At 40.6% G+C, this 24,241-nt stretch overlaps 2 protein-coding genes across 9 annotated transcripts in view; both read left to right on the plus strand.

Moving 5' to 3' along the window:
• LOC106588187 (regulation of nuclear pre-mRNA domain-containing protein 2) overlaps positions 1-2,934 on the plus strand; it is a 48,911-nt gene extending 45,977 nt beyond the window's left edge. For both annotated transcript variants that reach the window (XR_001324603.2, XR_001324602.2), the window contains exon 13: positions 2,588-2,934. The gene's annotated coding sequence lies outside the window, so the exon portion shown is untranslated. The remainder of the gene's footprint in view (positions 1-2,587) is intronic.
• Positions 2,935-15,179: 12,245 nt separating this feature from the next.
• Positions 15,180-24,241, plus strand: part of LOC106588188 (CUGBP Elav-like family member 3) — a 43,985-nt gene continuing 34,923 nt past the window's right edge. For 2 of the 7 annotated variants that reach the window (XR_001324604.2, XM_014176927.2), the window contains exons 1-3: positions 15,180-15,533; positions 16,081-16,357; positions 20,242-20,324. Coding sequence is in view for 6 of the 7 variants with exons in the window: in XM_014176927.2 (XP_014032402.1) it covers positions 16,213-16,357; positions 20,242-20,324 (228 nt within the window). In the remaining variant the exon portion in view is untranslated. Of the gene's footprint in view, positions 15,538-16,080; positions 16,358-20,241; positions 20,325-24,241 lie in introns of those variants that run through there. The other 5 variants (XM_045709267.1, XM_045709266.1, XM_014176925.2 and 2 more) reach the window with 4 other exon arrangements.

Genomic DNA, 24,241 nt, shown 5'->3' on the forward strand with positions numbered 1-24,241 from the left:
TGGAAGTGGATTTAACCTTTGACATCAATAAGGGATCATAGCTTTCACCTGGTCAGTCTGTCTTGGTTGTTTTGTACACTTGGTGCATGTGCTGCATTTGTAACAAAGTGGGGAAAGTGAATTTATCACTATATACAGTGCATACTGCAAGTATTCAGACCCCTTTACTTTTTCCACATTTTGTTACAATACAGCCTTATTCTAAAATAGATTCAATTTTTTAAAATCCTCCATCTACACACCCCATAATCACAAATCAAAAACAGGTTTTTAGAAATGTTTGCAAATGTATAAAAAATAAACTGAATTAATACATTTTATATAAGTATTCAGACCCTTTACTCTGTGCTTTATTGAAGCACATTTGGCAGCGATTACAGCTTAGTCTTCTTGGGTATGACGCTACAAGATTGGCACACTTGTATTTGTGGAGTTTCTCCCATTCGTCTCTGCAGATCCTCTGTCAAGTTGGATGAGGAGCGTCGCTGCACAGCTTTTTTCAGGTCTCTCCAGAGATGTTTGATCGGGTTCAAGTCCGGGCTCTGGCTGGGCCATTCAAGGACATTCAGAGACTTGTCCTGAAGCCACTCCTGCGTTGTCTTGGCTGTGTGCTTAGGGTCATTGTCCTGTTGGAAGGTGAACCTTCGCCCCAGTCTGAGGTCCTGAGTGCTCTAGTGCAGGTTTTCATCAAGGATCTCTCTGTACTTTGCGCCGTTCATCTTTCCCTTGATCCTGACTAGTCTCCCAGTCCCTGCCGCTGAAAAACATCCCCACAGCATGATGCTGCCACCACCATGCTTCACTGTAGGGATGGTACCAGGTTTCCTCCAGACGTGACGCTTGGCATTCAGGCCAAAGAGCTCAATCTTGCTTTCATCAGACCAGAGAATCTTGTTTCTCATGGTCTGAGAGTCTTTAGGTGCCTTTTGGCAAACTCCAAGCGGGCTGTCGTGCCTTTTACTGAGGAGTGGCTTCCATCTGGCCACTCTACCACATAGGCCTGATTGGTGGGGTACTGCAGAGATGGTTGTCCTCCTGGAAGGTTCTCCCAACTCTGGAGCGCTGTCAGAGTGACCAAGGCACTTCTCCCCAGATTGCTCAGTTTGGCCGGGCGGCCAGCTCTAGGAAGAGTCTTGGTGGTTCCAAACTTCTTCCATTTAAGAATGATGGAGGCGACTGTGTTCTTGGGGACCTTCAATGCTGCAGACATTTTTTGGTACCATTCCCCAGATCTGTGCCTCTTCTTTTATTTTTTTTTTATTTTTTTTATTTTTTTGCTTTGTCATTATGGTGTATTGTGTGTAGATTGCTGAGGAACATGTTTTATTTAATCCATTTTAGAATAAGGCTGTAACGTAATAAAATGTGGGAAAAGTCAAGGGGTCTGAATACCTTCCGAAGGCACTGTATACATATTCTACATTGTAATACACTACCCCTACATGCCATTGTGTGCTGGAGCTATGGGTTTATTTTTCCACTGTCATGTAGGCCTACACATTCATACCCTAACTGAATTGAATGTGGGATGCATAACTACTTTTCCCTGAAGGAGGGAAACGAGGCAAAACATACAACTTCATTTGAAGACTTAAAATCATGCCTGACAAGACCAATGAAAATCATAAGCGTATCCTATTATAGTGTGGATACAGGAGTAGCCTATTCTATAATAATGTAACTGTATGTGGTGCTAGTATTATTTATCTAATTGATAAATGAAAGTGTAAATGTGGATGGGTACACTGCTTACAGTACTGATTACAGTATTGTATAAACAGTGGTGTAAAGTACTTAAGTAAAAAATACTTTAAAGTACTACTTAAGTATTTTTGGGCGGTATCTGTACTTTACTATTTATATTTTTGAAAACTTTTACTTTTACTCCACTACATTCCTAAAGACAATAATGTAGTTATTACTCCATACATTTTCCCTGACACTCAAAAGTACTCGTTATTTGAATGCTTATCAAGACAGGGAAATGGTCCAATTCACACACTTATCAAGAGAACATCCCTGGTCATCCCTACTGATGATCTGGTGGACACACTAAACACACATGCTTCGTTTGTAAATTATGTCTAAGTATTGGAGTGTGCTATCTATAAGTGAATTTTAAAAAAAAAAATGGTACCGTCTGGTTAGCTTAATATAAGGAATTTAAAATGAATTATACTTTTCCATTTGATGCTTATTTGAGGAAATACATTTACATTTGATGCTGTTGATAAAATCAAATACTTTTAGACTTTTACTCAAATATTATTTTACTGGGTGACCTTTACTTGTCATTTTCTATTAAGGTATCTTTACTTTTACTAAAGTATGACAATTGGGTACTTTTTCCTCTACTGTCTCTAAGGTACATACAGGAGTAGCCTATAGTCTACAATAATAATGTAATTGATTGTGCTGTAGTATAATTGATTTAATGAATGAATGAAATGGTATATGGGAATGGATAGGTTACTTCATTCAGTGAACACTGAATGTCTTGCTATCTCTCGGAGCATGTTACTGAAAGCTTTTCAGCTGTTAAACTATGGCAATATCGAACTAATTTCTAAATCGATCTTTCTTTTAGTCAAGAAGATGTGATGAGCCAAGGCAACCATTCAGCTTCAATCCACCACCCCCACTGCTCTCCCTCCACAAGCAACCACATCCTCTTCTCACATTCAACTACATACATACCCCTGTGCTCATCTCAGTGCAACATGATCCATCCAAGGCCTCAGCTGGACACCTAAAATGTGAGAAATGTAAGCAAGATACTATGTGTGTGGGTGGGTGGGTGGGTGGAGCTTGAAGAAAAGACGTGTGATGTGCCCCTCTGTCAATGTTCAAATGCCATAAATGGAAGATGACAAAGGAGATAGTAATGTGTGAGAGAGTATATGAAAATAAAGACCCCATGGGATCTAAAATGAGTGTGGGGTGCCCTCTTGTCTCTTTTTTTGTGTTGTCCGTTTGAGGATGCTCCATTCACCCTGGTGGAGGTTCTTGGAACACTGTTATTTAAATCTGATCAGAGGTTGACGAAAACCTTCAAAGGTGATGGTGCTATGCTGCGTGTTATCTTGAATACCAGGCAGGTGTTTGAGTACAGAATGAAATGATGTAAACTGAAAAGGTTGAACTTGAGTACACTCTTTGAAAAAGGGGTTTCAACAGGGTTCTTTGGCTGTCACCAAATGATAACGATTTTTGGTTCCAGGTAGAAATATTTTTGGTTACTGTAAGAACCCAGTTCTACCTAGGCACAGAAGGGGTTCTACCTGGAACCAAAAAGGGTTATCCTAAAGGGACAGCGGAAGAATAGTTATAGAAGGCACATTTTTTTCTGAGTGTAGGCCTATATTGCAGTGGTGGTTCCATGGCTGTCTGGGGGGGGGGGGGGGGAATGTTTGGTGGTGGTGAGTTAAGATCATCAGAAATACTATGAAACATCCCGTTTTAGCACACATTTGCAAGCAGGCAAAGTAGCCTTCTATGTGTGCTGAAGCATGTGTGATCACTCAACATTAACAGAACCGACAAAAAAAAAAAAATGAAGAAAATGTTATGAAATAAAACAAAACTTGTTTATCAAGTGTAGCAGTTTGAATTTCATTAACATAAATTACAATAAATCAGCATTGTAGAGTATAAAAAATTGAATTAATGGTCAACATTTACTGGTGGTGATATAACGGGGAATTGATCAACATTAACAAAGGGGAGCCTAAACAATTCACACAATGACACAAATGTGCACGATTTGTCGGGAGACAGAAAATGCCTTTTAGTGTCTTCGCCACACACCCATTCCCTCCTTTCTAGACATGTTTTATTATTATACTCAATACACATAGCCTTAGGCCTATTCCTTGTAAAGATTATGCTAACCTTTAAAATGTGGTCAGCTATAAAGCAGTAGTGTACATTGGCGGAAATCCCCATTGACTGATTGCGGGTCACCATTATGTAGTTTGAAGGAAATGATGCAACCATTATGTAGAAATTATGTTCAAGATAATAAAACTTAATTTATCAATCTGACTCTATAATTATGTGAATAAACGCAACAGGCACTGTGTGTCTCTGGAGGATCTAGCAAGGTACCGAATCATTGCATCACTCACTCAGTATGACTATAATGAACAACTATTAAGAGACTAGATACAAATAGCTAATCCTGGCGACCAATGTTCTAGCATTCATTTATTGATCAGATCAGAGATGTCAAGGGGGTACCCAAGAATGTTATGTGTATAGTGTAAATAACTACCAATAGACCTAAATTATAAGCGTTTAGTCACAGAATTACGCTGTAAAATGAGGAATGCAGCTACTCTATTCAACTAATAGGATGGATTAGTCATGAAATAATTAAACCAAACAATTACATGATGCATTATAGAATCCAGGCTGAATCACATCCGGCCGTGATTGGGGGTCCCATAGGGCACCGCACAATTGGCCCAGCGTCGTCCGGGTTTGGCCGGGCTAGGCCGTCATAATAAATGAGAATTTGTTCTTAACTGACTTGCCTAGTTAGGCAAAATGTAGTCATATTAATAAGCTTAGAATGTTTTCCTATTTAAATTGCATAGGCTAACCATTGTGATTATTATTTACTATCTTCTGCTTTTTATGAATAGACAGGCATCGGTACAAAATATATATATATATGTATATATATATATGTATATATGTGTGTGTTTCGATGATCTGCATGGGAATTTGATTTTTCATTTGTTTTCCCTAAATGACTACTGTAGTGGAAGAATGAGAGACTGTGATAGATATACTCGCGACTGATGACTGGCTGGCGTGCGAGGCACAGCAAGATGACTCAATCATGATATTGTCTGGATGACAGGCCATCTGTGGGCTATCGCAACGTTCAAACAAACCTTATCTGTGGTCATCTCTGAGAGGAAACATTCCCATCGAAGTCCTGGATTCACTGACGCCAGGAAAGGTGTGAAGACGTGAATCAATGAAATGAATGTTACTGTGTGGATTAAATTGTCATGTTTGGATTGTTGATTAAGAGCTTCATTAAGAGCTATGTATTTTGTAATATTTTATTGTACTGCAAGTGCTATGGATTTATTGTTACAGGACAGCGGATAGTTCAGAATTGATTAGATTAGAATCTGCCTGTGTTTTCCAGTCTTTTGTTTTAACTAGCTAAGTGCAAAGAAATGTTCATTCAGGTTTGGCATGAGTTTCTGCTTGAATTTGGTTCAAATGAAAGTGACTTTGAGAACTAGCTACCAAGCTCCTGTGTGTATCAGACACATGTTTTTCTCTTCGAGATGATTCAGAACTGAGGACACGTGTAACCACGTTGTTTTAGCCTATTGGTGATAGTCATTTACTCTGTGTTATTCTTTTTATTTATTTCACCTTTATTTAAATTAGGAACACATGGCGCGGGGAGAAGTCAAAGGATCCTAGTCAGGCTGTTTGTCAAATACAGATTAAATATAGACCTACATGTGTATCAAATCTGTAGGCAATGGTGGGCTAAATCAATGAAAAATCGAGTTGAAATGTTCAGGCATTGTCACGATCTGTGATCAAAATATGCTGAAATGTTTTCGATTCCGTTTAGGCTAAGGTTATGCGTAAGAACGAAACTGCACTGAAAATAATACCCTGATTCAATGCGATTCTCCTGAATAAAATAAAAAACTTTATCTGTTAAGATGTTTGGTCTATGAATAAGCCCATACCGATTCTATATTTTTGGTATTTTGCTATAGGCATAGTCTACCACTAATATTCTAAATTGCAGAGCATCTAATAAAACAACCATATTTTCTGTGTGATAATGACAGTTGCTTTTTATTTAAAAGTGAATGTTTTCATAAGCCTTTAGGCCTACCATGAGCCCATGTTGAGGCTGAGCGAGGCCTTCAATAGGATAGTAGACTATGCAGAAATAATCGTGGCGTTAATCATTGTTATAGCCAAGATGTCTATATATAATCTGGACCATTGTTCAAATCATGACATCAGTGATTTTTAGGTTTACAAAGTCAGAGAAAGATGCCCGAGTTTCTGAATTGGAATTTTGTTAAAAACTGTTTTTCTTGAACGCTCGGAAGTCGGAGATTGCTGAGTTCCCAGGTGTTTTGAACGCACCACTAGAGACCTAGGCTACCTCTTATTTTTGAATAGGGCTCCCTCCAACAAAGATACCTTTGTGTCCATATTGATTTGACAAATAGGCATATCTACACTGTGGAGAGGTCTTTCATAATAAACTTACACGCAAACTGACACGTGACGTCTGTGTCACGTGTACACAGCGTGAACACGATGTCTACGTGACGTGTTGGCAGTTTGAGGCCTTAGAAAAACACTTGTCTCCATTGACAGTCCATGTTAATTCATGGCGGTATCTTGTAGCGCTTGGAAGAAGTTAAGGAACATGACGAGAGCTGTCACTAGCTTCAAACGGCTGAGTTCTGGCCTGAATCACTCCCCAAAGGTGTGTGTGTTTAGTCAGCGCTGCAGCAGACATCTGAGTCACGTGAGTGAGAGGAGACGGAGCAGTACGAGCGCAAGTCATGATAACTTTTTGCACAGAAAAACACAGAAAAACGACTTTAGGCGCTCTAGAGCGCATGAGATAAATTTGCTTGGAGGTGGTTTAAAATGCATTCTAATTTCGATTTTGCTCATGGAAAACCATATCAAGCGAAGGGTTTTACGCGCACTCAGTTTTTAGGTCTCGAGCACTGCGCAAGTGAACATTTTAAATGAAGTTATGGAACTCCCTTGCGTGCTTCTGATATGGGGAAAAGTCCACAATGAAGCTGACATTGAATATGGAGAGTGTATTGATTTCTATGCATATGTAGGATACTGTAGCCCACCATTTCATACAATAAAAAATATTATGAAATTATGATACCACTGAGTCATTGCAAATCAATTTGTACCACTTGTGTAGCCTACTTTTTTTCTTCTTTTTTTCTACTGTATTATTGGCTGTATGTTTGTTTTACTCCATGTGTAACTCTGTGTTGTCTGTGTCACACTGCTTTGCTTTATCTTGGCCAGGACGCAGTTGTAAATGAGAACTTGTTCTCAGCTAGCCTACCTGGTTAAATAAAGGTGAAATAAAAAATAAAATAAAAAAAACTGGAGCAGGCGGGCAGATTTAATAAATAGCCTATAACTTCAGTTTATTGTTGTTGTAGCCTTGTGTTATTATGCAATTATTAATGGCCATGTTTAGTTAATGAAATTGGAAGTTATCAATTGTGAACATGGTCACAGTTCTATCTCAATTGCCGATCAGCTGTTGTTAGAATGCATTAGATTGAAGGTAACGGTCAATCAGATTAGGCTATGGGTACAAATAAAATAAAAATGGCTGTTGTTGACAGGCATAGGCCTATTCAGTTCATATCCATATTATTAATATATGATTCAGTGATTGAAATTACAACCCCATCCTCAGCAACAGAAGCACTTACCTCGAAATCGCCTCTCTGTTCATGTTAAATAAGCAAGCTGCTAAATCGTTCATTTTACTTCTTACCTAGGCTACTGTAGGCTATCAAGATCTATAGGCTACCTGCATCTAGCTAACCAAACCATGGCAAAGTTGAATTACAATCCTCAACCCAGATTCTAGTCAGTAGGCCTAGGCCAGGTATTCCAAAACTGGGGTACGCGCAATGCCGTCAGGGGTACGCCAAATAAAAATGTGATTCACATTTTTTTTAATATGTATGTTTTCTTAACATTTTCAAACAGTACATTTATATTTTCCAACGGGGCTATACATTTGGGTGAGGTTTTTTTCTCATCTGAGTTGCCTCGTTTCACTGCCAAAAATAAAATGAAACCATTTAGTGTTCAGCGAAATAACAACACAATGTCAAATACAGGTAGCCAAGCCAAATAACTAATATTAACCGTTACTTTCTCATGGGAAACCTTCACTCTTGAGCAGACATTTAGAAACGAAACATGACAATTTGAAAAATAAGCCACCAGAGTTTGTTGAGGGAGAATAAAGACGACTTTCGAGTAGTATAAAAGCAACAGATACCATTAATTAGAAGGGTCTTATATGGTGAGCTACCGAATGGCTAGGACAGGCAAACCCCATAGTATTGTGGAGGACTTAATTCTTCCTACTGCAGCAGATATGTCTGGGACAATGCTGGGGGAAAAGGCCCAAAAAACTATACAGACAATGCCTTCATCAAACAACACTGTTTCACGACTGCATCAGTGACATGGCAGGAGATGTTTTGAAACAATTACTGCTTCGTTTACAAGCCAGTGAATTCTATGCGTTACAGCTGGATGAGTCAACAGACGGGGCGGGCCTGGCACAGCTCCTGGTATATGTCCATTACGTTTATGGGGGGTCAATTAAGGAAGACATCCTCTTCTGCAAACCACTGGAAACCAGGACAACAGGAGAGGATATTTTTAAAGTACTGGACAGCTTTGTGGCATCAAGATGTTGGTATCTGTACTGATGGCGCAAAAGCCATGACAGGGAGACATAGTGGAGTGGTAATGCGTGTGCAAGCAGTTGCTCCCAACACCACTTGGGTAAACTGCAGCATCCACCAAGAGGCTCTTGCTGCCAAGGGAATGCCTGACAGCTTGGAAGACGTTTTGGACACTACAGTAAAAATGGTTAACTTTGTTAAAGCAAAGCCCCTGGACTCTCGTGTATTTTCTGCATTATGCAATGATATGGGCAGCGACCATGTAACGCTTTTACAACATACAGAAGTGCGCTGGTTATCAAGGGGCAAAGTATTGACACGTTTTTTGAATTGAGAGATGAGCTAAAAGTTTTCTTTACTGACCATAATTTTCACTTGTCTGATGGCTTGCATGATGACGAGTTTCTCACACGACTGGCCTTTCTGGGTGATGTTTTTTCTCGCCTGAATTATCTGAATCTAGGATTACAGGGACTCTGCTCAACTATATTCAATATGCGGGCCAAATTCGAGGCTATGATTAAAAAGTTGGAGCTCTTTTCTGTCTGCATTAACAAGGACAACACACAGGTCTTTCCATCATTGTATGATTTTTTTTGTGTGCGAATGAACTCAAGCTTACGGACAATGTTAAATGTGATATAGCAAAGCACCTGAGTGAGCAAATCGCGCTGTTAAGACACTGATGCCCTTTGCAACCACGTACCTATGTGAGAGTGGATTTTCGGCCCTCCCTAGCATGAAAACTAAATACAGGCACAGACTGTGTGTGGAAAATGATTTAAGACTGAGACTCTCTCCAATACAACCCAACATTGCAGAGTTACAGTGGGGGGAAAATTATTTGATCCCCTGCTGATTTTGTACGTTTGCCCACTGACAAAGAAAGGATCAGTCTATAATTTTAATGGTAGGTTTATTTGAATAGTGAGAGACAGAATAACAACAAAAATATCCAGAAAAACGCATGTCAGAAATGTTATAAATTGATTTGCATTTTAATGAGGGAAATAAGTATTTGACCCCCTCTCAATCAGAAAGATTTCTGGTTCCCAGGTGTCTTTTATACAGATAACGAGCTGAGATTAGGAGCACACTCTTAAAGGGAGTGCTCCTAACCGCAGCTTGTTACCTTTAAAAAAGACACCTGTCCACAGAAGCAATCAATCTATCAGATTCCAAACTCTCCACCATGGCCAAGACCAAAGAGCTCTCCAAGGATGTCAGGGACAAGATTGTAGACCTACACAAGGCTGGAATGGGCTACAAGACCATCGCCAAGCAGCTTGGTGAGAAGGTGACAACATTTGGTGCGATTATTCGCAAATGGAAGAAACACAAAAGAACTGTCAATATCCCTCAGCCTGGGGCTCCATGCAAGATCTCACCTCGTGAAGTTGCAATGATCATGAGAACGGTGAGGAATCAGCCCAGAACTACACGGGAGGATCTTGTCAATGATCTCAAGGCAGCTGGGACCATAGTCACCAAGAAAACAGTTGGTAACACATTACGCCGTGAAGGACTGAAATCCTGCAGCGCCCGCAAGGTCCCCCTGCTCAAGAATACATATACATGCCCGTCTGAAGTTTGCCAATGAACATCTGAATGACTGAGGACAACTGGTGAAAGTGTTGTGGTCAGATGAGACCAAAATGGAGCTCTTTGACATCAACTCAACTCGCCATGTTTGGAGGAGGAGGAGTGCTGCCTATGACCCCAAGAACACCATCTCCACCGTCAAACATGGAGGTGGAAACATTATGCTTTGGGGGTGTTTTTCTGCTAAGGGGACAGGACAACTTCACCGCATCAAAGGGACGATGGACAATGCCATGTACCGTCAATTCTTGGGTGAGAACCTCCTTCCCTCAGCCAGGGTATTGAAAATACATCGTGGATGTGTATTCCAGCATGACAATGGCCCAAAACACACGGCCAAGGCAACAAAGGAGTGGCTCAAGAAGAAGCACATTAAGGTCCTGGAGTGGCCTAGCCAGTCTCCAGACCTTAATCCCATAGAAAATCTGTGGAGGGAGCTGAAGGTTCGAGTTGCCAAACGTCAGCCTCGAAACCTTAATGACTTGGAGAAGATCTGCAAAGAGGAGTGGGACAAAATCCATCCTGAGATGTGTGCAAACCTGGTAGCCAACTACAAGAAACGTCTGACCTCTGTGATTGCCAACAAGGGTTTTGCCACCAAGTACTAAGTCATGTTTTGCAGAGGGGTCAGATACTTATTTCCCTCATTAAAATGCAAATCATTTTATAACATTTTTGACATGCGTTTTTCTGGTTTTTTTGTTGTTATTCTGTCTCTCACTGTTCAAATATACCTACTAAATTATAGACTGATCATTTCTTTGTAAGTGGGCAAACGTACAAAATCAGCAGGGGATCAAATACTTTTTTCCCCCACTGTATGTGCATCCTTTCAAGCACACCCTTCTCATTAACCTGTGGTGAGTTAATCACAATTTGTGATGAACAAATAAGGTTTTATATGTAAGATGGCTAAATAAAGAGCAAAATTATTGATTATTATTATATTATTATTTGTGCCCTGGTCCTGTAAGACCTCTTTGTCACTTCCCACGAGCCGGGTTGGGACAAAACTCACACATTCTTACGTTTAATAAATGTATTATATAGTGTGTGACAGGTTTACAATGATGGCAAAAAAACAACATTTGAGAGTGCGCTGACCCTGGTGCTAGAGGGGGTATGCAGCTGGAGGTTAAATGTTTGACTCTACTCTACTCCAACAAATTGGATGCAGTCTATCACAGTGCCATCCGTTTTGTCACCAGAGCCCCATATACTACCCACCACTGTGACCTGTACGCTCTTGTTGGCTGGCCCTAGCTTCATACTCGTCGCCAAACCCACTGGCTCCAGGTCATCTACAAGTCTCTGCTAGGTAAAGCCCCACCTTATCTCAGCTCACTGCTCACCATAGCAGCACCCACTCGTAGCACGCGCTCCAGCAGGTATATCTCACTGGTCACCCCCAAAGCCAATTCCCCCTTTGGCCACCTTTCCTTCCAGTTCTCTGCTGCCAATGACTGGAACGAACTGCAAAAATCACTGAGGCTAGAGACTCACATCTCCCTCACTAGCTTTAAGCACAAGCTGTCAGAGCAGCTCACAGATCACTGCACCTGTACATAGCCCATCTGTAAACAGCCCATCCAACTACCCCATCCCCATACTGTATTTATTTATATATCTTGCTCCTTTGCACCCCAGTATCTCTACTTGCACATTCATCTTCTGCACATCTACCATTCCAGTGTTTAATTGCTATATTGTAATTTACTTCGCCACCACGGCCTATTTATTGCCTTACCTCCCTTATCTTACCTCATTTGCACTCACTGTGTATAGACTTTTTGTTTTCTTTTTTTCTACTGTATTATTATGTATGTTTTGTTTATTCCATGTGTAACTCTGTGTTGTTGTATGTGTCGAACTGCTATGCTTTATCTTGGCCAGGTCGCAGTTGTAAATGAAAACTTGTTCTCAACTAGCCTACCTGGTTAAATAAAGGTGAAATACAAAAAAGGGGTACGGGACTATAAAAACTTTGGGAACCACTGGCCTAGCCTATGCCTATCGAAATGAAAAGTAAATCTCGTAAATATGGCATTTTTAATGGTTTCTAGTCAACATCTGCCACATAATAATGGCACAATTGCCAGAAAATAGCCTCACATTATTTTCAAGTTCGTCCAAGTGTTTCTTGCACAGAGATTTTGAGATCCTTTGTCCAACTTTCATCCCTCAAACTCTCCTGTTGAATTTATTTCATTATGCACATGCGCATAATGGATTTATTTACAATCGTAGCAGTCAAACGACTTAAACTGACATCCATTGATGGATGGCGAGTTTAATAAGGGCAAATTATCTTTTCGCTAGCAACATATCCAAATTTCTTTATTAGTCAAGTTAGCTCCCAATAAAAAATTTTTTAATGGAAAACCAAATGTTGCTTCTTACGTCGTTGCTTCTTACGGTGTTACAAGTTATGTTGATATTCCTTAATTTGCTTGATAACGTTATGGGAAAAGGGGATATTAGCTAAATGTGACAACTCCTCTCTTGCTGCTGGAAAAAATACATGTGGCGATTTTTCAGGCTTTGTGTGCGGGTTTTGAGTATTAATTGGGCTAGAAATTTAGCTTGACCTGGCAAGCCTGCTCCCTTGATTAAAAAAAGTACAAAATAATAGCCACTCAGCATTGAGCTAAACTTAGTGAGCTCAACTGTGAATGGTCCTGGCACACCAAAAAAAAAAGTGTCAAGGGAAGCCAGTTTGGATTTGGCTTCACTCCTGACCACATATAAGTAACTGGGAATTGAAATAGACAATTAACTGAAATTCAATGACAGTGCCTTTGCAAAGAAATTGCAACAGAGACAGTTTTTTTTACGCAAACTGAACCGTTTAAATGTTGACCTCCACATCTTACAAATGTTCTATGAATCTATCCTGCCGAGTGTTCTATCCTTTGGTCTGATCTGCGTGTTTGGAAACATGCGAGTGCAAGACCAAGTCAAGTTCCAGCACTTGATTAAGACGGCGTCCAGGATAATTGGTATAGATCAAGAATCAGCCACCAACATGTACACAAAACTCATCCTCCTGAAACTTGAATGCATTTTACAGGACAGTACTCATCCCCTTCACTCAAAATTCAGACACAGCAGCAGCCGGACAAAGGGAAAGAGACATCTTCAATAGAAAATTAAAACAGATAGATATGGGGACTCTTTTATTCCAACATCCATTAGGCAGTATAATAGGTAGTCTGTTGGTCGCTCGAGTATACGGCATATTGCTCTTTCTCTGTTTTCATGTATTATGTACCATATTTTTAAGCACATGACCAAATGAATTTCCCCCTGGTGGGATAATAAAGTTGATCTGAATCTGAATCGCGTCAAGAGAAATACGTCATTGACAGAAACAACTTGAATTGTTGCATGTCATTGTGTTGTTGTCCTCAGGTGGCTAGCTAGCTCGCAAAAATGGGCCCTTTTCCTAAATTAGCCATGGATGGAGATAGGGATTTGGACATGCCACTTTACTTAATTCTCCATACTGGCCAATGATTACAATGGCAATTCTGATCCAACCATAAATTCATACTTTGTGCCCCTGGACTGAGATGTTGGAAGTTCAGTATGTAGCTAGAAGGCTAATGTTAAGAAGCTAACATTGCCCATGAAGGAAGTTAGGCTAGCGAGCAAGCATTTTAGCCAGGTAGCCTAGGACAGCAAAAACGTAAAGTGTGTACTGTATGACAGTCATAGACCGATGACATTGGCGTTTCTCTAGAAGTACTGTCGGGTGAGTCAACATGTTTTTCTATTTGCACAAACGCATGCATGCATGCACACACACACACACACACACACTACACAAATCAGAACCATGGACAGCTACATCATATTTAGCTTACGTTGGACTAAATTGTTTATGGTATATTTTAGTTGTCATTGTATTAGACTAAGCATAGGAGATTTGATTATGCTGAAATGTTGAAGTTCAAATGGTGCTGGAATTGCATAATTAAAGCAAATTTTGCTTGAACTGAAAATGTGGTCGGAGGCTCTGTATGGAGGGTGTGACGCAATTGTGGACCCTCTGGAGGCACGCAGAGACCAAATTGAGCTCCGTACCGCATCACCGTGCCCTCCAAAAATTTTTTAATAATGCAGAGGGTTCCAGTATATCGCCGCATTGACATGATTGGTTGATGGTAGGTGGGGGCGGGAGGTCCTGTATAAACACAAACTCAGTTCCTTGACAACTTCCTTCACAACTGCTCTGCTCTGCTGTTTAAAATCCCAAAAGAATGTTTGCACTGACTTCTGCGTAGGCAGCATGCAGTAAATACTGTATGGCCACTGCAGTTTTCGGATTGACCATGTAGAGCCTTTAATTGATGAATTTACTAACATGCTACATATGACCGGTGTCAGTAAACGCTGGCAAAAAAACCTAATTAAATTGATGCCAGTAGCATAGTTACAGTCACCAATGCTCTAGATAACATGAAAACAGCCTAACCAGCTCTGTTAGGGCAAGTAAAATGGTCAGAGTGAGGTGTTCTCTCATTTGTGTCTTGAAATAGCTAGCAAGCTAGCCAACGTTAGCCAGTTAGCTTGGGTGCTTGACTGCGGTTGAGGTCAGAACGCTCGGATCAACCCTACTCGGTCAGAGTGTCCACATCCAGTGTGCGCTCTGAATGTAAGAAGGGACAATCTGACAACTCTCTGAATTTACGAATGCCCAGAGTGCACCATATGCACTCTCTGGCACTCCAGAGGGAATTTACGAACGCACCCTTAGAACAAAAATATTTAACGACTGGTTCGCATCTCTGGCAACGTTGGGACTATATCTCTCTACTTCTCTATAGGGTCATACATGGTAATTGTCTTAAACGGCCGTAATTCAGTTAACCTGCAGTACCGAAGCAATACTGTAGGTGCAGTCAAAAGTGCGCTTTCAGACCTGAACCCTGGCCCTTTGGCAGCAATAGATCGACGGGAGGGAGACACCGGTTTACGACGTCAAATGCAACTAAGTAGACAGACAGAGAGCCAGCCAATGCGGGAGCGAGCGGCAGTAATAGCCTCCCATTTCCTGTGTTGGATCATAGATTGTCTATCCTTATAACCAACCACCAACCGCTTGAATAATCCCAGAGGTTGTCATTATTATATAAAATCCAAATGTGTGTGTATTTAATGTGGTAAACAGGGGTTGTACACAAATAACACCTAAAAAAACTACTAGGTAAAGCATCACATGCTCATGTTTATAGATAAAGAAGGACGTCGCTCGATTTGTTACGTGCGCTCTTTTGGGGGTAACTTGTCAAGGCACGGATTCAGAGGGGTCCTACATTAGACAAATGAATTGAACTGGAGAATAGACACAAACCGAAAAGAAACCCGATTTGATAGGGGACAGAGGAGAAAGGGGGATTCAGCTAGAAACGAACGAACCTTAAGACGAAGGAGGATCATAGAGAAATAGTAGGTGATTATTTTGTTGTCCTATTGACGTGGTGTAAAATTGCAGATTATGTTCAAGTCATTGTTATTGTCACCCCATCTTGACAAAGGGACCGAAGAGGCTATACATTGACACAACGTGACAGTATAGCCTATGGGTTTAAACCTGCAGTTTAGACCCATAGACGGTTGAACAAAGGAGTAGGCTACTTCGATGTCTATGTTTATTTACATTCATGTAAATATTTAAACAAATATGTGTATATGTATATATCTGTGTCAGAACATAATTGGTTATCATCAATGTATCAAATTTGGGGACAGATTACAAAACATTATAGGCAAAATAATTGCAATTCATTATAATTTCAACATTCCAAGATATTTTGCATAGCTATACCAACTGGTGACCGTGATGTTTTTGTTAGTCAGCCTACACCAGATTGCTCCTACTCTTCAAAAAATGTAAAGAAAATGAAAGTTATTATACATTTAAGAATGAATTAATAATTTAGTCTAGAGCTCTTCTTCTCATCTGTTCCTCTATCGTCTCTCTCCTCGTCTCCAGGACCGAGTTGAAACCTTTGCCCGTCATCTCTAACTCGTCCAAAGAGCTATAGGTTCTTCCTGCTCCCTCTCACCACCTTTTCAGTGTCCATCGTCGGTGCGCAACGGGTTGCTCCAATCCAACACCGTCTCAATGAAGGAGGCCGATGCAATCAAGCTCTTCATCGGGCAGATACCCAGAAATCTTGAGGAGAAGGACTTGAAACCCATCTTTGAACAGTTCGGGAAGATCTATGAGTTGACGGTGATAAAGGACAAATACACAGGGATGCACAAAGGTAAGGGAGAGGAAACAATTACTGTGTAGACTATGCTGAAGAGCGGAAATACTTTATTATATAATGCACAGTTCTATAGAAATATGTTGTCTCCCACACTGTGTATTGAATCCCTGTTTAGTATGGACATTTACTGTAAGTTACAATGCATAGTCCTGCTGTCAGGCATGGGACATTGTTTAGGCTATATGATTGAGCATATTCAGGCTATGCTACCTATGTAACAGGTGCATGGCCACTGGCAGATATGGCCAGTCTGGCCAGCCTACAAAATAAATGTATTTCATAAGTGTACCTGCCAGCTTGTCTTTGTTTTTGGACCAGCTGAACCAATGGGTACGTCTCAAATGGCACCCTATTCCGTATGTATTGCACTAGTTTGACCAGGACCTATAGGGCTCTGGTTAAAAGTAGTGCTCAATATAGGGAATAGGGTGTCATTGTAGAGAAGAAGTTCTCTTTTTTACAACCAAATCTCTATTTTTGATGTAAATGGCATGTTATAGAAGGGTCCAGATACCTTTTTATCAGGTTTCAAGTATGACCCAGATGCAGACAGTGTCGAAGAAACCAACGTTTATTTCTAGTACAGGGGCAGGCAAACGACAGGTCAAAGGCAGGCAGAGGTCAGTAATCCAGAGAGGGTGCAAAAGGTCCAGAATGGCAGGCAGTCTCAAGGTCAGGGCAGGCAGGGGTCAATAATCCAGTGAGGTAGGGCAAGGTATAGAAAGGCAGGCAGGCTCAGGGTCAGGGCAGGCAGAACGTTCAAAACCAGAAAGGACTAGAAAACAGGTGCAAGAACAGACAGGAGCAAGGGAACAAACGCTGGTAGGTTTCACTAACAAAACGAACTGGCAACAGACAAACAGAGAACACAGGTATAAATACACAGGGAATAGTGGGGAAGATGGGCGACACCTGGAGGGGGGTGGAGACAAGCACAAAGACAGGTGAAACAGATCAGGGTGTGACACCTTTTTTGTGATCTCACATGTTTTTGAGGGGTTGGGTTAAATGCATTCAGTTGTACTGGCTAGGTATCCCCCTTTCTCTAGCATGGGGGCCCTGAAAAAAAGCTCCAAAAACACCCAAATATGTCCTTGGCAAAGCTCACAGTATAGTGATGCAGGTCTTCAGATGTTGTACACAAAATTGTGTCATGAAATTGTATTTTCCATTTTGTTGCGACTCGAGCGATACTTCTCTGTCTATTCTATAGGCCAAAATAAAGGAAACACTTGAGTAAATGAGGGATACAAAGTATAATGAAAGCATGGGGTGCTTCCACATAGGAAGTTCCAGACGCTTGTGGAATCTATGCCAAGGCGCATTTACATCCATTGTGAAAAACAACAGTTCCTCTCTCATTGCGAAAAATCTTTCCAACACTGCCCCTCGATAACATCCAAGCCTCGGTGTGGAATGGAACATTGTCATGCTCTGATCCCATATCTCCACAATAGTTTTGCGAACAGGCTTGCACACAGTGGATGTGGTTTAATGTAGTTTACAATCGAAGTTACTTGCTGCAGTACATCTCCCAGGGAGTTTTTGAGTCGTTCAGTCAGTTTCCTCAATAGCATAAATTCTTCATTTAACAGTGTTATCTGACAAAGGTATTGATATGAGTTTCTGTGCCTCCGCCTCCCCACACATTGTTTTCAACATATCAATTGCGGCCTGTATTATCAAAGTCTCTGCAATAGTGTGTGGTTCTATAGCGTAGCAGACCTAGCCATCACCGTGGGAATGATTCAAGTGCAACGGTCAAGTGCAACCTTTTCCCATGACCTAAGTGTGCTATCTAGTTGAATTTTATATTTTATATTTGAATAATTTTCATTTAGATTTGAACATTAACCAGATTACAATGATTTTGAGATACAAAAACGATGTTATAATATATATATTATTTAGTATATGTATATTATTTTCAGGTTTTTGAAAAAGTGAAAACCCATTTTTAGAAATCTTTGCAAAATGATTGAAAATGAAATACACAAATATCTAATTTACATAAGTATTCACACCCCTGAGTCAATACACGTTAGAATCACCTTTGGCAGTGATTACAGCTGTGGGTCTTTCTGGGTAAGTCTCTAAGAGCTTTGCACACCTGGCTTGTACAATATTTGCACATTATTCTTTATAAAATTCTTCAAGCTCTGTCAAGTTGGTTGTTGATCATTGCTAGACAGCCATTTTCATGTCTTGCCATAGATTTTCAAGCTGATTTAAGTAAGAACTGTAACTAGGCCACTCAGAAATGTCATCTTGGTAAGCAACTCCAGTGTATATTTAGCCTTGTGTTTTAGGTTATTGTCCTGCAGAAAGGTGAATTTGTCTCCCTGAACCAGATTTTCTTCTTGGATTTTGCATGTGCTTAGCTCGATTCAATTTTTTTTATCTTAAAAACTCTGTAGTCCTTGCCGATGATGATCATACCCATAACATGATGCAGCCCCCACCATGCTTGAAAATGTGAAGGGTGGCACTCCGTGTTGTGTTGGATTTGCCCAAAAACATACTGTAACGCTTTGTGTTTAGAACATGTAGTTCATTTCTTTGCCACATTTTTTGGAGTGGAATATTTTTTATTCTATACAGGCTTCCTTCTTTTCACTCTATAATTTAGATTAGTTTTGGAGTAACTATATGAGTAACTCAGGGGCGGCAGGTTAGAGCGTTGGGCCAGTAACCGAAAGGTTGCTGGATCGAGTCCCCGAGCTGACAATGTACAAATCTGTCATTCTGCCCCGGAACAACACAGTTAACCCACTGTTCCCCGGTAAGCCATCATTGTAAATAAGAATTTGTTCTTAACTGACTTGCCTAGTTAAATAAAGGTTAAATTAAAATATATATATATTTTTAACTATAATGTTGTTTATCCAACCTCAATTTTTCTCCTATCACAGCAATTAAACTCCTTAACTGTTCTAAAGTCACCATTGGCCTCATGGTGAAATCCCTGAGCGGTTTCCTTTCTCTCCTGCAACTGAGTTAGGAAGGATGCCTTTATCTTTGTCGTGACTGGGTGTATTGATACACCATCCAAAGTGTAATTAATAACTTCACCATGCGCAAAGAGATATTCAATGTCTTCTTTTTTTCATTTTTACCCATCTACCAATAGGTGCCCTTCTTTGCGAGGCATTGGAAAACCTCCCTGGTCTTTGTGGTTGAATCTGTGTTTGAAATTCAATGCTCAACTGAGGGAACTTACAGATAATTGTATGTGGGGTACAGAGATGAGGTAGTCATTCAAAAATAAAATCAACACTACTATTGCACACAGAGTGAGTCCATGCAACTTATTGTGAATTGTTAAGCAAATCTTTACTCCTGAACTTATTTAGGATTACCATAACAAAGGGTTTGAATACTTATTGACTCAAGACATTTCAGCTTTTCATTTTGAATTAATTTGTAAAAACATAATTCCACTTTGACATTATGGGGTATTGGCTGTAGCTCAGTAACAAAAAAATCTACATTTTATACATTTTAAATTCAGCCTGTAACACAACAAAATGTGGAAAAAGTCAAGGGGTGTGAATACTTTCTGAAGGCACTGTATTTGGGTGTTTTTGGAGCCTTTGTTCATGTTTTTTTCTGGGGGCCCCAAACTACACAACGAGGATGAGGAAGTGATTTGCTGTTTGAGGTAAGTTTTTCAAAAACGTGAAATAACCAAAAAGGTGTCTGGACCCTTCTTTAACATACCATTTACATAAAAAATAGAGAATTGGTTGAAAAACAACAACTCTCCTTTTAAAATCACAGTGCAACCTGCTGCAATTTCTCTTTGTCCACTGTTGTATCACAGTATACAAATACATCCTTTGTTTAATGGTATAATGTACCCTCAAACCTACCCCCAGGCTGTGCCTTTCTGACATACTGCGAACGAGAGTCTGCACTCAAAGCCCAGAATGCACTGCACGAGCAGAAGACGCTACCAGGGGTGAGTGCCCTTTCTGACGTTCAACAGCACACACTGGCGGAGTTCCAAATGGCACCCTATTCCCTATGTAGTGCACTATTGGCTAGAGCCTTATGGGCCCTGCTCAAAATGAGTGCAATAGTACTACATAGAAAGATCGGGTCGCATTTGGGACTCGGACACTCCCATGAGCAAAATGCGGAACAAGTGGCATTCTACCTCACTGCACTACACACACAGACACACAACAGTGTGCCACAGAAAAACTAACTCACTCTGACATTTGAGCTCCATTTCCCTTTGAGTTGATATGCCCAAGAGGAAGGTCAGAGGTGGCTTTCCTATATTCCCTGTACATGATGCATCCAGTCAGCGCCTTAGTCATTCTGCTACAACGTCTTTGGTTGTAGGTGACAGCTTAGGGGCATGCCGAAGTCATCTCACTCTCTCTCTCTCTCTCTCTCTCTCGCTCTCTCATCGCACATTCAAATCAAAGTTAGAGCAGCTTGATGAGCATAACCATGCAGCAAGTGTGCTGCCAAGTGATATTTATGGAGCAGATTGTGAGGTGACAGGCGTTCTCTCTCTGCAGTCTCTATAGAAACAGACTAGTATTGTGTTCCAAATGCTATTCCCTATATAGTGCACTAACTTTGACCAGGGCCAATAGGGTTCTGGTCCTCCTTCACTCAGTCTCTGAATATTTTCCTCTCATCTCCCTCTTCTTTTTATTAAGGTTTACCGAGTTGTATTCTTTGTTAAGTTTTATTACCAGTATTCCCATTTTTAAGATAGTAGTAGGCCAAATCAAAGTTTATTTGTCATACACACAGAACATGGTGTAGTGTACTCGGTACAATGAAATGCTTACTGGTACGCTGAGACAGTGAGGGAGTATGGGTTTTAGTAGGGGCGTCTGGGAGCCAGAGAGGTAGTTAGCACTAGCAGTAATATAAATTATATTATTCGTCTGACCCGCCTGACCTCTTAGAGGGGATCAGCAGGCAGGTTCCCCATCGCTAAACCTTCTCTTCCGTCTCCCCAGTGACTCCCCTCCCAGACCTCCTCACCCAAGTCTTGTACAACCGTCCGAGAACAACCTCCCGCTCGTGTCCCCCATCTTAACCCCTGCAATGATGAAAACCACCTCATTAGCTACACACTGACTACCACCCCCTAGCCAAGTAGTATCCTCACCCCAACACCCAGCTATGGTGTAATCGTCATCTAATACCACCTGCATTTCCAGAGAATTAACTTCACCATCCTCTTGTCACTGACGCTACAAAGAAATTACATGAAAGTAATTGAAAGACGCGAATACACCAATGCGCTTCTGAATATATAAAGCTGAAGCATGTCATTATCTTTCTCTCTGTGCATTTATATTCAACATCCCTTTGTCTCTAGTGAGCTATATACTGCCTGCCATGGTGAAAATGTTACTGCTTTTAATTGGCCTCACTATACACAAGCTGCGTCCGAAAAGCAGATATAGAAGTAAGAAGGAGAGGGGAAAAAAAGTGAAGGGAGGGCGGGATGAACAGATGGTCTGATCTGAGTGGCACCTGGCCCTGTGTTTAATTTCAGGTGAGAGACAATCTGTCTCAAAGCTCACCGACATGGAGGCAGAGGAATAGTGTCAAAACACATTCACACACGGAGGAAGAGAGAGGTTGTAGACATTGAGGGGAAAAAGACACACAAAGAAGAATCTGCAGCTGTACTCTCTCTCCTCCTTTGCCCATCTTGTACTCATGTCTTCCTGTCTGCTCTATCTTTATCTCTTCATCTCCCCGCTGCTATCCCTTGCTGTCTGAATTCTGTTTTGTTGCCATCCCAGTGTGTCTGGTCAGCTTCTCTACTACAGCTGCTTGAGACAGGTAAAGTCTGGGCAGATAAACATGACTACACAGACACGAAATAGGCCAACTCGCAAATTGCTCCCCATCCCCAAAAATGTAACCTATATATCTCCTCTCCTCTATCCCCTCTGTGTGTGTGTGTGTGTGTGTGTGTGTGTGAGGCACAGTGAGATTGTACATGTGTGAGGAGGATGTAAGCTGTATGTGTGTTTAGTGGGGGAGGGGGAGGGCAGGTGTTCAGACTGACTTGATTTGCTGAAGGGGGGGGTGGAGTCTGACAGGGAAGAAAACATCCAGAGATCTGGACTGAGGTTAAAGATTTGTAGATTTTCTTAAAGGGAATAAAAACTTGCACACTGCTCTTGCCAGTATCACTTTAGTTTATTCAGCTTTGTCAGAGCTTTTTTTTAAAGATCTTTATAAAGAAAATACGTTCTCCCCAAAAATATTTGTTGGAATATCTGACAAAGCTTGACATTTACTCTGCCATGACAAGTCAGACGCATTATTTTGTGAATCGTCTGAAAATGAATTAATTTGTATCACTAACAATTGAGCATACACACAGTATGCCTGTGAGGGTAGCCTATTTGTTCTGTGTGCTGTGTCCATGTGTGTAAGCATAAAAAGCAGTGAGTAGTCTGAGCAGGGATGAATATAATAATGAATGCATATCTGAGCACACATGTCTGATTGATCTATTAAAGAGTGTGTGTGTGTGTGTTATATTTGCACATGTATGCATATCATTATACGCTGATATCAATTTGTGCAAGCCAAGGGATGGTACAGATTTTGTGCATACTCACCTCACTGTAGAAAGGCTCAACAGCTGTCACTTGAGGAGACTGTTGTGATGAATGTAGAATAGATTCATTTTATGAGGAAGGTAAATGGGTGTGCATTGAAGATAAATTGGATGAATGGGGGGGGTATGGGTAGAAGGGTGGGGGAGGGGGCATGTTGAGGTAAAATAGAGCCACACTACACATTATTACTAACCCAAACACATACGGGGACAATTGGCCTTCAAAGAAGGGCTAAGGATTTTTTAAATAATGATTATAATAATAATTATAATTATATTATTGTTTTCAATGATGTTCTAATTTAATCTCTTCAGTTTTTGTTGGACAGTGTTTACACCGAGATATGCTAACTGGATAACAGTTAGCATATGCTAACTGGATAACAGTCATTCAAGTTCTTGCTAGCTAACCAAATGACACCTGGATCTCTAGCTGTGTATAGCCACTGAAAAACGATATGAGGGCATGACATGACATCCTACTAGCAGCTAGCTAGCTGTCTAGCTAACGTTAGGCTCCGTGATTTTAGCTTGCTACATAAATAGATACACTAGCATATTAGCCAAATGATGACTGACTTGTGATCATTGCCCTTGTTAGTTTGATTGTATTCAAAAGGCACTCGCGCATCTGAGCTATCTTTGTTGCAGGTGCATGGTAACAGTTGAACAAGATGAGAAAAAAGAAGAAACCCGCACACTGCTCTTGATAGTATCACTGCTCTTTATTAAGCTTTACATATCGGCCTTCGTCAGAGCTTTTGTGAGTTTTTTTTAATTAACACCCTTATGTCGAAATAGCTCCACCCACATCCATGCATCGAATGGGGTTGGAGTCGAGAAAAAAACAAGTAACTGTTACCAAATATAACAATGTGCATTTCATAAATATTCTAATAAAGTGTGCACATAAAACGTATCAAACACGCCTGTAAAACAATAATGAGGACATCGACCCACCAAGCAAGTTTTCATAAATCATTAGGTACAGCGCAAGAAAAACGTCAGAGTAATCTGAATTGCCTGCTGATCCCCTCTGAGAGGGCAGGAAGGTCTTTATTTTGTCTCATCTTAGTTTGATTGTATTGACATTTCCAGCCGTAGATACATTAGTCCGTTTTTGTCCAGAATATTGAGTAATTGAAACTGAAACAGTGCATCCTGAATGGAGGCAGTGAACAATGTACCAGACCAGCTGTGATTTACAACCTGATAGCAATATTTTTTGGACTACCAAGAAATGTATTGGTGAATTATATTAATAA

This window comes from Salmo salar, chromosome ssa27 (genome assembly GCF_905237065.1).
Source record: "Salmo salar chromosome ssa27, Ssal_v3.1, whole genome shotgun sequence".
NCBI lineage: Eukaryota > Metazoa > Chordata > Actinopteri > Salmoniformes > Salmonidae > Salmo > Salmo salar.